General features: G+C 41.7%; 1 protein-coding gene across 1 annotated transcript in view; it reads right to left on the bottom strand.

Annotated features, from left to right (window-relative positions):
• Nucleotides 1-15232, bottom strand: part of GALNT2 (polypeptide N-acetylgalactosaminyltransferase 2) — a 198314-nt gene that overhangs the window by 32435 nt on the left and 150647 nt on the right. The window contains exons 4-7 of the mRNA XM_058543079.1: nt 7801-7899; nt 7469-7536; nt 7166-7231; nt 187-308 (exon numbers count right to left, since the gene is read on the bottom strand). Of these exons, the coding sequence (XP_058399062.1) occupies nt 187-308; nt 7166-7231; nt 7469-7536; nt 7801-7899 (355 nt within the window). The remainder of the gene's footprint in view (nt 1-186; nt 309-7165; nt 7232-7468; nt 7537-7800; nt 7900-15232) is intronic.

The following is a 15232-nucleotide window of genomic DNA, read 5'->3' as shown; positions in this document are numbered from 1 at the left end:
GGAGGGAAGATCCTAAGAAAAGGGCCGTCTTAAACAAATTAAGGCTTCTCCAGCCTCTGCGGATCCCTGCGCCTCCTCGTGGGATGATGTTTCTCCCTATGATAGATTCCTACAGTGAACAAATATCCCAGAGGCCCTTCTCCCTTTTCCAGCGTCAAGGAAAACCACGCGTGGGCCGGGCCTCACCTCTGCCACCCTCTCCAGCAGGGGCTCCAGCCAGTGCTCGTTGCACTCGCAGTGACTGTCCAGGAAGGTCAGGACTTTGGCCTGGGCCGCATCGGCCCCCCGGACCCGAGAGCGCATCAGGCCTGTGGAAATGAGTTCAAATCATGTCAGGGAAGAGAACCTGGAGCACCTGAGAGAAAGGCAGGAACGGCTCACCCAGCGCCTGCATGAGGTGCCCCCCCAGGCTCTGCAGCGGGGCAGGTTTACTGCAAACTTGTGTGTGATGTCAGTACTGCCCTGTGGTTACCAAGACAGAGTTCTGTCAGGACTTTTCTTTTAAGTTAATTGGGTGACTGGGAAGACAATTTTCTGAGAAAAGGCCTTGGCATCACTGAAGTCTCCTTTATCAAGCAACCGAAATGTGGAACTTTTAAAACGACTTTCCTCAGACACAGTAACAGAGCTTTGTAATTAACTGGGCTATGGAAGGCATCACCTAGACGCTTCAAGTGCTAATGGTGCCGATTATAATGGTGATAATTTAATGGTAACAGTATTGCAAATATCTTTGCCTTCTAAGATTTATCACTAGCCAAATAATTTAAATGACAAAGCCCAGTTGTTTGGCTTTTACACAAAATTAGTTACCCTACTGGTCAAATTACACAATTTATATACTTGTGATCTGTTAATAATATACATTTTTCACTATCACACAAAGTCTTATCATTAATAGTATATTTACCCCTAGATGATGTGGTCATAAATGGCTCTTGCCATGTATGCTGTGCTGTACATATGAAGATGATGCGACTATTGACAACCAGTGACGACAAGTGTTTTAAGTTCCTTTATATGCAGTAGTCAAAATGGGTTTTCAATGATTCTCATAGAGCTGCATTGTAGAGTAGGGAAAAAAGACAAAACATTTCTAGTTCTACTATTACAAAGTAGCTTGTATTGGGCAAACTCTCCCTCAAATAACAATCATAAACTCTGAGCAAAACAGAAAAAGCAACCATTGGAAAGGGCTAGAGAGTAGCCAAAAGCAGGCAGGAATTAGAGGGGATTCCACCCTTAAAAGAAGAAAATCACATGGAATTGAAATCCACATTTACATGGTATCTCATGTAATGAACATGGTTTACATGGTTACTCTCCAATCCACTGCAATCAGCCTTTTTGGCCTGAGATATCAGAAGACAGAATTCAGGGCTTCTAGAGCAGCTGGAAACCACAGGAGGAGATCCTAGAAAGGAGGTAAGCCCAAAATCTGGTGACACCCTCCCCTTAAATCCTTGGCTGACTCCTGAATCTGCAGACACAGGGGAGACCCCAAGGAGTCCATGAAAAGAAAAAATTAGAAGGCAAAAAGAACTGAGATTTCAGCTGGTATCCACTGCAGAGACACAAAGTTTGAAACTTGAGTGCCGCCAAGTTAGAAGGACTTGGTAAAAACCTCAGTTCTACAGAAACTGCAGAAGGAATGTATTGAGGAATATAGACAATGTCTCAGAAATAAGGGATTCTCCCAAGATATACTCATCCTAGCAAAGTACAAGCCTACACATGTTCAAGGTCATCAGCCAGTAATTTAACTGCCCAGTATAACGAAGATCAACACTCTTTAGAGAAGGATAAGAGAATCCAGTATCTCTACAACGTTATCATTCACAATGTCCATTATAAAATAAAAAATTACTACACGTGAGAAGAAACTGGAAAATGTGATCCATCCCCAAGAGACAAAAAAGCCAAGAGAAACTCACTCTGAGATGACCCAGATGCTGGAATTAACAGATGAGGGTTTAAAGCAGCGATTACAATAACTATGTCCAAGAACTCAACGGAAATGATGGTTGTAATGAGTGAACAGATGGGGAATTTCAGAGAGAAATGAAAACTATTAGAAAGAATCAAATGAATATTCCAGAATTGAAAACTGCAACTATGTGAAATGAAAAATTCAGTGACTGGGCTTAACAGCAGATTAGAGACAGCAGAAAGATCAGTGACCTTGTAGATTAACAGAAACTATCTTTCTGGTCAACAAAGAGAAAAATATTGAGAGAGAGAGAAAAAAGTCTAATTGACCTATGGGACAATACATATGTGCAACTGGAGTCCAAGAATGAAGCAAAAAAATACAAGAAGAAATAAAAGTCCAATAATTTCCCAAATTTGGTAGAAAAACAAAGGGATATATTACATATTCAAAGGGATCAGCAAACCTGAAAAGCAGGATAAATATAAAGAAAACTAAATCTAGGCACATTAAGACAAACTGCTAAAAACCAAAGATAAAGAGACATTCTGGAAAGCAGCCAGAGGAAACAACTCATAATAAACAGAGGAACGACAATGTAGACGACAATTACATTCTAAACAGAAAACAGAGGCCACAAGACATTGGAATAGCATTTCTAAAGTGCTGGAAGAAAAACCAACAGTCAACTCAGAATTCTATTCAGAAAAAATATTCCTCAATAACAAAGGAGAAGGAAAGACTTTTCAGATAAACAAAAGCTGAGAGATTTTGTTGCCTACAAGAAAAAGAAAGTTCTAAAGGAAGTTCTTTGGGCTGAAGAGAAAGGACACTGGAAGGAAACTTGAATCTGTGGAAAGAAATGAAGATACCTGAAATGAAAGTATGAGGATAAATTTAACGGTTTCTCTATATATTCTTCTCTTAATTTCTTTAAAAGATAACTAATTATTTAAAGCAAACATTTTAGGGGCTGGCCTGGTGGCGTAGTGAAGTTCATGCACTCCGCTTCGGCGACCTGGGATTCATGGGTTCAGATCCCGGGTGCAGACCGATGCACCGCTCATTAGGCCATGCTGGGGCAGCATCCCACATACAAAATGGAGGAAGACTGGCAACAGATGTTAGCTAAGGGCCAATCTTCCCCGGCAAAAAACTAAATAAAATAAAGCAAACATTTTAACACTGCATTGTGGGGTTTAAAGCTTATGTGGAAGAAAACATATGATAATAGTACACAAGACAGGGAATAGAAATGGAATTAAATTGTTGCAAAATTATTACATTTTATGTAAAGTGATATGACACTGACTCTCAGTATAGACTGTTGTAAGTTAAAGATGCATATTGGAATCCTCACAGCAACCACTAAGAAAAAATGTATAGCTAAAAAGCTATAAAAATTAAAATGGAATACTAAAGAAAAAAAAAATTGTTTCAAACTATATTGCAAAGCTATAGTAATCAAAACAGTATGGCACTGGCATAAAAACAGACACAGATCAATGGAACAGAACAGAGAGCCCAGAAATAAACCCACACATATATGGTCAATTAATTTGCAACAAAGGAGCCAAGAATCTACAATGGGAAAAGGACAGTCTCCTTAATAAATGGTGTTGGGAAAACTGGACAGCCACATGCAAAAGAATGAAACTAGACCCCTGTCTTATACCATATACAAAAATCAACTCAAAATGGATTAAAGACTTAAATGTAAGATCTGAAACCATAAAAGTCCTACAAGAAAACATTGCAGGTAAGCTCCTTGACATAGGTCTCAGGAACAATTTTTTGGATTTGACACCAATAGCAAAGGCAACAAAAGCAAAAATAAACAAGTGGGACTATATCAAACTCAAAAGCTTCTGCGCAATAAAAGAAACTATCCACAAAATGAAAAGGCAACCTACTGAATGGGAGAAAAGACTTGCAAATCATATTAACTGATAAGGGGTTAATATCCAAAATATATAAAGTACTCATACAGCTCAATGGCAAAAAAAAAAAAAAAAAAAAAACCAATTTAAAAATGGGCAGAGGAATTGAATAGACATTTTTTCTAAAGAAGACATACAGATGACCAAGAGATACATGAAAAGGTACTCAACATCACTAACCATGAGTGAAATGCAAATCAAAACCACAATGAGATATCACCTCACATCTGTTAGAATGGCTGTCACCAAAAAGACAAGAGATAAGTGTTGGTAAGGATGTAGAGAAAAAGGAACCCTCGTGCACTGTTAGTGTGAACATAAATTGGTGCAACCACTACGGAAAACAGTATGGAGGTCCCTCAAAAAATTAAAAATAGAACTACCATATGGTCCAGCAATCCCACTTCTGGGTATCCACCCCAAGGAAACAAAATCACTATCTAAAAGAGATACTGCACCTCCAAGTTTGTTGCAGCATTATTTACAGTAGCCAAGATGTGGAAACAACCTAAGTGTCTGATGGACGAAGGGATAAAGAAAATGTGATTGATACACACACACATACAGGAATATTATTCAGCCATAAAAAAAAGAAAGAAATCCTGCCATGTGCAACAAGCTGATGGACCTTGAGGGCATTATGCTAAGTGAAACAAATCAGACAGAGAAAGAATACTGTATAATCTCACTTATATGTGGAATCTAAAAAAGCTGAACTCACAGAAACAGGACAGATTGGTGGTTGCCGGAGGTGGGGGTTGGGAGGCGGGGGAAATGGGTGAAGGGTGGTCAAAAGATATAAACTTTCAGTTATAAAATAAATAAGTCCTGGGGATGTAATGTACAGCATGGTGACTATAGTTAATAATACTGTATTGTATATTTGAAAGTTGCCAAAAGAGTAGATCTTAAAAGTTCTCATCACAAGAAAAAAAAATTTGTAATTATGTGAGGTGATGGATGTTAACTAAATTTATTGTGGTCATCATTTCACAGTATATACATATATCAAATCATTATGAAGTACACCTTAAACAAATTCAATGTTATATGTCAATTGTATCTCAATAAAACTGGGAAAAAAATCAATTAATCCAAAAGCAGGCAGACAGTGGGAACAGAGGAACAAAAGCACATGAGACAAAGAGAGAACTCAGATTATCGACATGGTTCTGGCCCTACCACTGTCATTAAATAGCAGTATGACCTTGAGAAAGCCACTTAACCTCTCTGGGCTTTAATATTTCCATCTGTAAAATGACAGAGAAGGACTAGGTTTTCAACTTCCAAAGTACATCAGAATTATCTAAGCAGCTTTAAAAATGCAGACGCCCAGGGGAGTCCCCTAGAAATCCAGAAATTTTTATTCAGTTGTAGGGAGGGTCAAGGCATGGTCATCTTCAAGCTCCCAGATGATCCTAATAAACAACCAGATTAAGAATCACAGGTATAGGGGCCGGCCCGGTGGCGCAAGCGGTTAAGTGCGCGCGCTCCGCTGCGGCGGCCCGGGGTTCGCTGGTTCGGATCCCGGGCGCGCACCGACGCACTGCTTGGCAAGCCATGCTGTGGCGGCGTCCCATATAAAGTGGAGGAAGATGGGCACAGATGTTAGCCCAGGGCCGTCTTCCTCAGCAAAAAAAGAGGAGGATTGGCGGATGTTAGCACAGGGCTGATCTCCTCACAAAAAAAAAAAAAAAAAGAATCACAGGTATAATAAAATCTCAGCACCAGGCTGCTCCTTCAGGACCATGGTATTTTATGCAACTGATCTTCTCTGTCATCTAGTAGCATCACTAAAAACACTCACGTATGTGTTTAAATATATGGAATACACACACACACAAGCACGTACATACCTCTGTGTGTGTGCATTTTCACTCGACTACCACACGCTTCATTTGTTCTACACAGGCCTACTATCATCTGGCTTCCCACAACTGCCCCCCACCCCAACCCCTTCCCAAAAAGAAGCATCCATAGAGACAGGTTCTTACCCAAATGAACATCCTCACTTAAAGCAAATGGAAAGTTCACATCTAGAAGCATTATTTTGCTAAGCAGGTTAAAGGCACTCTCTTACAAGGCTAGCAAGTGATTAGTCAGTTATAAAATGCCAACGTGAAAAATAATTTCTTTTTTTCTCTCCTCCTCTTCTTCTTCTTTTCCTGTGCCAACAGACACTTTGGGTTTAAATTTAAAAAGTTATTATGTAGTTTGTTTAGGGGAAAATATAAGATTTTGCTTTGATCTCGGGATTTGGGTTTACTCTAAGCTTGGGAGACAGACGTGAGTCCAGCAAACAGAGCTTGCTTAGGGGCAAGGCTGATCCCATTGTTTATGTATCTTGAACATCTGGAGTGATGATCTCAGTTGGTTAAAATATGGTGCTGATGGCATTGCCCTAACAGGCTCAATCACTTCATGCACTGATTAGATTCTTGCTAAGAAAAATCACATTCCTTGACTCCAGCTGGACTGCACAGGGAACCAGAAGTAAGAGTATACACTGATCAAGGAATACAACCACCACTCCAGGATCAACAGAGACATCCTCAAAAAGCAAACATGGCACATTTTAAAGCTCTGCCATTGTCCTACACAGTAAGACTTCTCCAGACAATGGAGGAACCTAGAAGCAGCCACCAAGCTCCCTAACAGCACTGATGCACTGGATATTAATTTAACATTATGATTTTACCTTCCTTTCCAGACACTTCGAAGTAATACTTTTCCCCTTTGGAGTCTCTTATAACTGCCAGTAAAGTAGCCTCGATGAGCCCAGCTCTGGCAGACAAGACTGACAGTGGGTTCTGGGGCTGGCATGTGCAAAATCCAATAAGCATGTAACTGCAGCACTCTCTCTGTTTTTGGATGGTTCACCTTCAGCAGCCTGTCAAACTTGAATCCCAGTTATTTTATCAGACGCCTGGAGCACAGAGTCATTAAACCTCTCATTGCTAAATCTTTGTTTTTCTTCTAAACTCTAGTACTCAAGGGACTGATAAGACTTCCTAGGTTGTGAAAGACAGAGAGAAGCCAATTTTCTAAATACATAAATAAAAATGTAATTTGAACTCTTGCCCTCGTATACAAACAATTTCAATTAGTTAAGCTTTGAAAGTCCTTCCCATGCTTTGCTGAGAGAGGCTCCCAAGAGGCTCTGGTAGAGGGAGACAGACAAAGAGACTAGACAGTTAATTGTTCTTTTAGCTGAAACATTTCTTTAAGTTATTACCGGGCTCAAGAAAAGTCAGAATTTAACTGTCTCGGTACTGCATTAAGGAAAGAGTCTTACCTTCTCGCCGATCATTTCTGAGAACCCGTACTTTCTCAATTTTCCCCAAGAGAGCCCCATCCTCGGCTGCGAAAAGAAAAGAAGTAGAGAGTTTTAAAGCTCAAGTTTCTAAAGGGCGTTGTATTCAAGCATGGTGATTATCCATCATCTATGGGCTGATGATCTCCTCAGGGCATCACAGAGGCACTTCTCTCTGTGGCCTTGATTTCTGGCTTGTTCATGAAACTTGTCAGCACCCACACTACAGGAAGGTGAGCCCAGGAGACAGGCCAGATATCAAGAGAAATGGGTCCCAGTACTTACGGTCATTGCTGAAGTCATCCACCAAGATGATTTCTTTTATGAGGTGGGGTGGGCTTTTCTTAAGCACACTGAGAAAAGACAGAAAGATAAAGGTTGCAGGGCTTCTCCGGGTACCACTTGGAGTGGGGAATTCTCCTATCTTGGCCCCAATTCCCGGCTGGAGGAGCCATCAGCCATTCCTTGTGCTGTACACACAGGTGACCCGGCTGCACCCCAAAAGACAGCCCTGGCCTGGCTGCAGTGGGGACAGGGCCAGCATGCAGCATCCCTGCCAGGGAACGTCTCCCATAAGCTGCAACAGGTGGGCAACAGGTGGCATCTCCCGGCCTCACCTGACCACTGTCCTCAGCAAGGCCGACCTAGCTTCATTGTGAAACGTGATGACCACGCTGGTAGCCGGCAGATCCACCCGCCACTGCTTCCGCTGACACCTGAAGGAAGAGAAAGACCATCTTCTGAACAATGAACCCAGATCAGCCACGGCAAGGTCCCTTGAGAGCATAAGCAGATCGTCCTGCCAGGATGGATGTTCTAGATGAACCTGTTATCTGCAGAAGGTACTGGCCTATTCTGAGACAAAGTGACAAGGGGACATAAGGAAACAGAAAAACACAACCGGAGTTACGTTTTAAAAGATGAAAGATTTCAGTGAAAAGTAACATATTGAGAACATCTTTCTAACATGTTGAAAATAAAGTGTGTTTTAAAACAGTGAAATCCCATTTATTCTCACATGCAGACACACCTCTATAGATGTGCTTTTCACAATCCACAGTGGTTATTTCTGAGGGGTGAAACCAACTGTTTGTTGCTGCTCTTTTCTCATTTTCTGCTTTGCCTACAGCAAGCACGTGGAACTTCTGTGATTCTTCACAAAGCTTATTTGGAACCTGGCATTACCCCACTGATTGCTCTCCCTTACCCTGGAAAAAGGGACGTACGTCCCTTACCCTGCCAGGCCATCTCCGAATGACGCAGGTGACAGTGGTACAGGCTGGTGAGGGACGCAGCAATGGAACCTGAGCCCACTGGCTCTCTCCTTTCACCTTAAGCAGTATTGAAAGAACCCTGGGAGTGCCTCTGAATAAGACCGATTTAGGCACCTGGCCTACAAACCATGGGCTGATCACAATAAGACACTTCTCAAGTGTGGTCTCTACAGACAGACACAAAGCTGCAAGCGCCCTGCATCACTCTGTTAAAAGGCAGGACTCTTAACAGCTGTAGCTTTAAGATGCTGCAGTCTGATCCACTAGAGACAGAAAGGGCCAGGAAAGCGGGGACCAGGCTCAGCAGAACCCATCATCAGGGACACTTCAAGGCAGGCTCCATGGACCTGGAGAACATGTGAGTATAGAGGTGACGTTCCCAGAGAATCCCGAGAGAACATCACATCGGCTTGTTTGGACTGCAGAAATAGTACAATTGTAGCTTGAGTGCGTTCTGAGAGTCACTAAACTAGCGAAACTACTGACACCAGCTTGGAAGAGAGGCTGGGGCAGGCAGGTAAGCGTCTTTGGCCCCAGGGAAACAGTTCTGGACCAGACCAGTCACACTGAACACCGAAGGTCGAGAGGGTGGAAAAGTCTTGCCGGCAGTCAGGTAGGGACCTGTCAGTTGCCCCACAACAAGGTCCCTCCGCGCCAGCGTTCATTACCTGTAGAGCATCCCTGCACTCACGCAGTTAAACACGCAGCTGCTGGTGCGGACACTGGCCCCACGGGGCCAATACCTTTTAAAAACTTGCTTTACTCTTTAGCTCTCAGTGTAGTTTACCACAGCCATGAATGATCTGCTCCCATAATTAAAGGTACCTATCTTCAATGGGAAATCAGTGGGAAAGGAGATAGATTAAAAAAAGAAATCTTTGGATGTCAGCCACGGCTAAAAGCATTTAAGCAGTTACAGACAAGTGGACGCTCCAGCAGCTGCTGGACAATTTAAGCAATTCCACAGGAACGGGAATGCCTCCAAGGAAAAGGGTCCACAGACTAATTTTCCCTCACGACTGGGAGAACTACTTCAGAGAAGCAAATTTTGAAAACGGGCAAAAAAAGTGGTGCAATTAAAAAGCAATTGAGTCAGAATCACAAAACGGGCTTCTTTTGTGTATTTCAGTTAGATGGATAGCTTGATTTTAATTAAAATCACGAGAAAACTGCATGATATACCATCCACTGCTATCGGGGAAAAAAATGCATCCTGCAATTAATATGGTACCTCATTCTAGCTCTTGACGGCAAAGTCCTCAATGACAAGAAGACTGATAGCCTAGGTGTTTTTTTTTCCCCCATTTCAAGAATTAGCCGATGGTTAAATTAAGCAAGTAAGAATCTGCAAGGAAGGGTCAACTGTAAACAAATTACCGACGACTGTCATTCCTAAGAACTCAATCTGTAACGCTAATGAAATAAGAAGTCCTGTCAGGAGGCGCTATCCTCCGCCATCAGGCCCCACTCCACACAGCGGGGATGCTGACTGCGCCTAGGGCCTCACGGAGCACGGGCTTCTGCAGCACGTGAGACCTAAAACAGAAAGAAGAAAGCATTTTTCATGCTCAAATCATAGTCAACTTAACTGATCCAATCATGTCCTATTCTCTCCTTTTCCTTTTCTCTGCGGGAAGCCTCGTCTTCCACGAGCACTGAGAAGTCTCAAGGGGCTCGGGAAATATTTTTCAGAACACACAGGGCTGCTGTACTCACATCATCCTCTACATATTCAAAAGACACCAAGTTCTGCTAGGAATTGGCATCAGAAAATTTAAGAGGTATCCTATTTTTAAGGCAAAGAGGGATAACAAGTAAAAACTGAGAACTATCCTACACACCCATGAGTTAAGAGTGAGTGTACGTATATGAATTCAGATCATAAGCCCTCACACGGAGCCAAGAAAAGGGCGGGGGACTGAAGAATTTCTTTAAAAAGAAACAGAATAAATCTTGCATGTGAAGAGCCACATCCCTGCCAACCCGTCTTCGCTACTCCAGAGCTGGTGAAAGGACGCCCGATATAGAAACTCATCAGGGGGGCTGGCGGCCGGGGCACTTTCGTACTCGAGCTTTCTTGGGAAGTGAGTAGAAACTGTGGTTTGTTTGAAGTCCGCAGCAGGGAAAGTGTGCAGTTCCTTCCGCCCTCCCTTCCAGATGATGCAAACTGGAAGCGCGTGATGCTGAGGCAAGGACAGGGCTTTGGGTCGGATGCTGTGGGCTCAAGTTCCCTTGAGTTTCCAAGGGTCTGGTACTGCAGTGGTCATTCTGGTAACTTCCTGTCTAGTAAAATGGAGACTTTAAAAACTGGACATAAGATTTGTTTTTAAATCCTTAATTCAGTTTTAAATTTCTCTGAGACCAGATGGCTATCAATATCTGAACTCTCGATTGGCAAGAAATAGAAAAACTGGCTGATCTCAACAGCAATGAGCCCCTCAGGGTGAAGAATGAATCCGTCTCTGGGGCAGACTTGTCTCTGATGCAGATATTATGCTTGGGGTTGATCAAGACGTTGACAAAATAATCAAATGCACATCTTCAGACAGGGAAGCTAGGGGCTCTGCTTAATAACGCAGAAGGCTGTTCCATGGTGTGGAAAGGAATATGAAATATGTTTTCTATTCCACCCTCCAACATGCCATTCCCCACCCTCAGCCCAGCTGGCCTAGTATTTTTGCAAAGGGCCTGTGGTAACCTTGGTTACTCACTGTGTGATCTGAGGCACCTCATCACTCCTCATCTGTGAAAATGGCCCGTATAATCTTGCATGGTTATCAGGAAAATCAAATAAAAACATATGAAAAAGGACTTTGAATACTGCAAAAGTCCCTGTAATTCTAACACAGGGTTATAATACGCATTTGGCAGCTGTGTGTCAGCGGTGACTGTCATCAGCCATGGAGGTTCGAGTGGAGCTTTCTCAGTAATTTGAAGATGAGGCCAAAGACACGGGCCTGAGACACACTTCCAAATGTGCACACGACAGTCCAAGTGGAGAACTGCGCGGTCACTTAGAGGGAGAAGGGTTCCTGGGCCTACAAGAAGAGCTCAAAGGAAGGGAAATGAAGGGGTGACGGAGAAGACATTTACTTCAACAGAGAGAGTTCCAGAACCTCTACAAGGTCCAGGGCAAGACCACACTTACTGAGATGGCCATGACGACCAAACAGAGGGTTACAGGAATGAAGAAACACTGGGTAAATATTGTTCCACCTCCCTGAAATGCCCACTTAACTCAGATTTTGTAAGGAAAATACTAAGCAACTTAATTGATTATCAATTGAGCAATATTTACCGTTAATGCAAAGATAGGCTTCTATTATGGAAAAAATGGGAAATACACATTTTAAAAGATAAAAAAGGAAGGTTGAAAAGAATGCAGAGCCTATGTAGGCATTTTCTGGCCACCCAGCACCAGGAGGTTCTCAGCCCCTCTTGGGCCGGAAGGGCACTCCCAGCGGAGTCCCTAGAGAGGGATGTGTAGACCCTGTTACTCTCGGCACTCAACACTCGACATCTGACGGGATTATGATCTGGGGTCCCCCGTAGGAGGAAATCTGCTGGCAATGGGGACCCTGCACGTCAGGCTCCGCAGCAGCGACTTCTTACCATGCGTCCATGGCAGGCCTTCCAGCCACCTCTCGGCTTCCTACGTGACAATTGAGGGGAAACAACACGAAGATCAGCAAGGCCACAGTATTTCAATGTTCTGGTTGCCGTCTTAGGTATCTCTCTTTACAAATTATTAAATAGGCATTCTTGATTCACTCCATCCGTGAATGTAGTTTGAGTACGCCCCTGAGAGACACATCTAGCTTTGATTTGCTGACAATAAAACAAAGCAAAGCAGTGGGGGGGAGGGGGAGCGAAGACGGGGGTAGTGGGGCAAATAAACAAGCAAAAAAAGTTTCTGGGTTTGCAAAGCTAAGAGTAAAGTCTTGGACCATAATAAATTCACCACAGTAAGGAGTCTCCGGTGGCCTCTTGAGAAGAGAGGCAGCTGGCCTGTTTTTTCCCAGGCAACCTGCCGCCATCACCATCACTGTGTGTACATGCGTGTGAAATATCTCAAACATAAAATCTAGAGAACCTTATACAAGCGCCACGCACCCTCCACTCAGCTTAATCAAATCTTACTATTTTGCAACACTGGAATTTGATTCAGATTTTTAAAATGAAATACAACATGCATAGCCCCTTTCATGTCCCTTCCCACCTCAACCCTGTCTTCAACAGCGGTAACCACTGTCCTGAAGTTGGTACTTCATTATTCCTACATATGTTTTTAATAAACTATGTATGTACATATTCAGAGATAATGTACAGTATTGTTATGCACATATTCAAAATTTATATGGATGACTGCACTGTGACTTGCTTTTTTCACTTTTTGGGGATATATCTTGTTTTGACACATGTAACTCTATTTCATTCACATTCACGACTGTATAGCTTTCCATTGAAGGAACACACCACATTTCATCGCTTTTCTGTTGACTGCCAATTTCTCTCTTTTAGGAAGAACGCAGCAGCGGACGCTGTCTTTTCACATATGTGAGCAGGTTTCTCTGCATTATTTACCCACAGGGGGACTGCTAGTCATAGCTCACATACTTCTTCAACTGCACCTCATGCAGCCAAACTGTCTCCAAAGTGGCTGGACGTACTCAGTTCCCCCCACAGGACGTGAGTTTAGACTGCTGCACATTCTCACCATCCCCTGATATTGTCAGATTTTTCAATTTTGCCCACTGGGCTGGTATGAAATAGCCTCTTCTTATTCTAATTTTCATTTCCCTGATTACTAGAGAGGCCACACATCTTTCCATATGTTTATGAGCTGACTGGATTGTTCCTTCTGTTAATCGCCAGCTCATATTCTTTGTCCACTTTTTGATTAGGTTTTTACCTCATTATTATTTGATTATAGGAATTCATATATTCTGGATATTACCCTTTGTCAGCCATATGCATCGCAAAAATCTTCTCCAAGTCTGTGACAGATCCTTTAATTTTGTTTATGATGTCTATTGCCAAACAACTTTTTAATTTTAATTTTTCCAACCGTGGCCCTGGTGTAATGTTCAGGAAAAGCCTCTTTAACCTAGGGTCATTAACATATTCTCGTAGATTTTCCTCCAAATGTTTGAAATTTTACTAATACTCTTAACGTTTAAGGTATCCATCTACCTCAATATACTTTCATGAGTGGTATGACTAAGTAATCTCATTTTTTCCAGCATCATTTAATAGTTCATTATTTCATCGCTGATTTGTAATGTCATACCGTTTTTTATATGCGTAAGTTTATTTCTCTGGTTCTGTTCTGTCATCTATGTGTGTAACCCTGCATTCACACCACACCGCCTTCACAGCTGTGGCTCTGAAGTAAGACTTCAGATGTGACAAGGCAAGCTGCCCCACTATGAGCTATTCCTCAAGACTTTATTGGCTCTTTGTGGCCATCTGTTTTTCCTTATGAATTTAAGGATCAGTTATTTAACTTCCATGAAAAAAAGCACTGTGTGACACTGCATTGAATTTACAGATTAATTTGAAGAGAATTAGTAACTTGATAATACTGATTTTTTTTATGTCCTTTGATTGTGTTTTATAATTTTCTAATTTCTCCAAAAAAGTCCTGCACATCCTTTGTTGCATTTATTCCTAAGCACCTTACAGTCCTGCTTGCTAGAGTGCATGGGATCTCTTCCTATTACATGTTCTAACAGGCTGTGACTGGCACTGGGTTTGTATGGGGACCCTGTACTCAGCAACCTCACTGAGCTCTTTTCTTAGTTCCGATAGTTTGTAGGTTCTCTTGGATTTCCACCAATCCACTCATCTGTATGTTGTTCTTTTCTTTCCATTTCTTACACATCTGACGGTTCTTGTCTTAATAAGGCACAGTTTATGGCCTGCAACACAATATGCAATAAAAAAAGGGGGTAGAGAACATCCTTACCTTGATCCTATCTTTAAAGGGGACGTAATTAGATTTTCATCGTTAAGCAAAATGCTTGATACAGATGTTTTATAGAGACCTTTAATCAGGTTAAGGAAATTCCCTTACAAGTCCTAAATTTTACTAATTTTTTTCCCCTTGCATCTATTAAGGTGATCGTACAGCTTTTTTCCTTTAATCCACTGAGAAGGTATATTGTATTAATACATCTTTCTGTTGCTCAATCACTCTTGTAGTCCTAAAATAAACTTTGGTTGGCTATGATTTTTTAAAAATAGAGCTGTAGACTCACTAGCATTTGGTTTAGATTTTTTTGAATCTATAATCATAACTGTGATTGGTCTAAAATATTCTGTTCTTACGTTTTCTTTTTCCAGTTTTATAGCAAGGTACTCTTGCCCTCATGAGGCAAATGGGGTAGCTTTCTCTCTTTTTCTATTCTCTACAATAGACTGTGCTTCATGCAAACACTTGAGCCTTGTGAATTTGGGGAAGGCAAACTTTTCATTGCTGAAAAGTTCTTCCATGGCTTGTATTTATTCATATTTTCTATTTCTTGAGCGATTCTAGTAATTTCCATGTTCCTAGAAAACTATCCATTCCATAAAGGTTTTGAAATTTATTTGCATAAAAGTGTACTTAGAATTTTCTTATGATCTTTACAAACTCTACTGTTTCTATAGTTATGTCTGCATTTTTATTCCTAACAGTATTTAATCCCGGTTTTTATTTTTGTTAATTAGTATTCTTAGAGATTTCTATTTTTTGAAGATCAACCTTTATATAATCCTAATGTTTCTCATTTTT

This window comes from Diceros bicornis, chromosome 6, assembly GCF_020826845.1.
Source record: "Diceros bicornis minor isolate mBicDic1 chromosome 6, mDicBic1.mat.cur, whole genome shotgun sequence".
NCBI lineage: Eukaryota > Metazoa > Chordata > Mammalia > Perissodactyla > Rhinocerotidae > Diceros > Diceros bicornis.
Note: the sequence above shows the minus strand (reverse complement) of the source record. Positions and strands in the feature narration are given on the sequence as shown.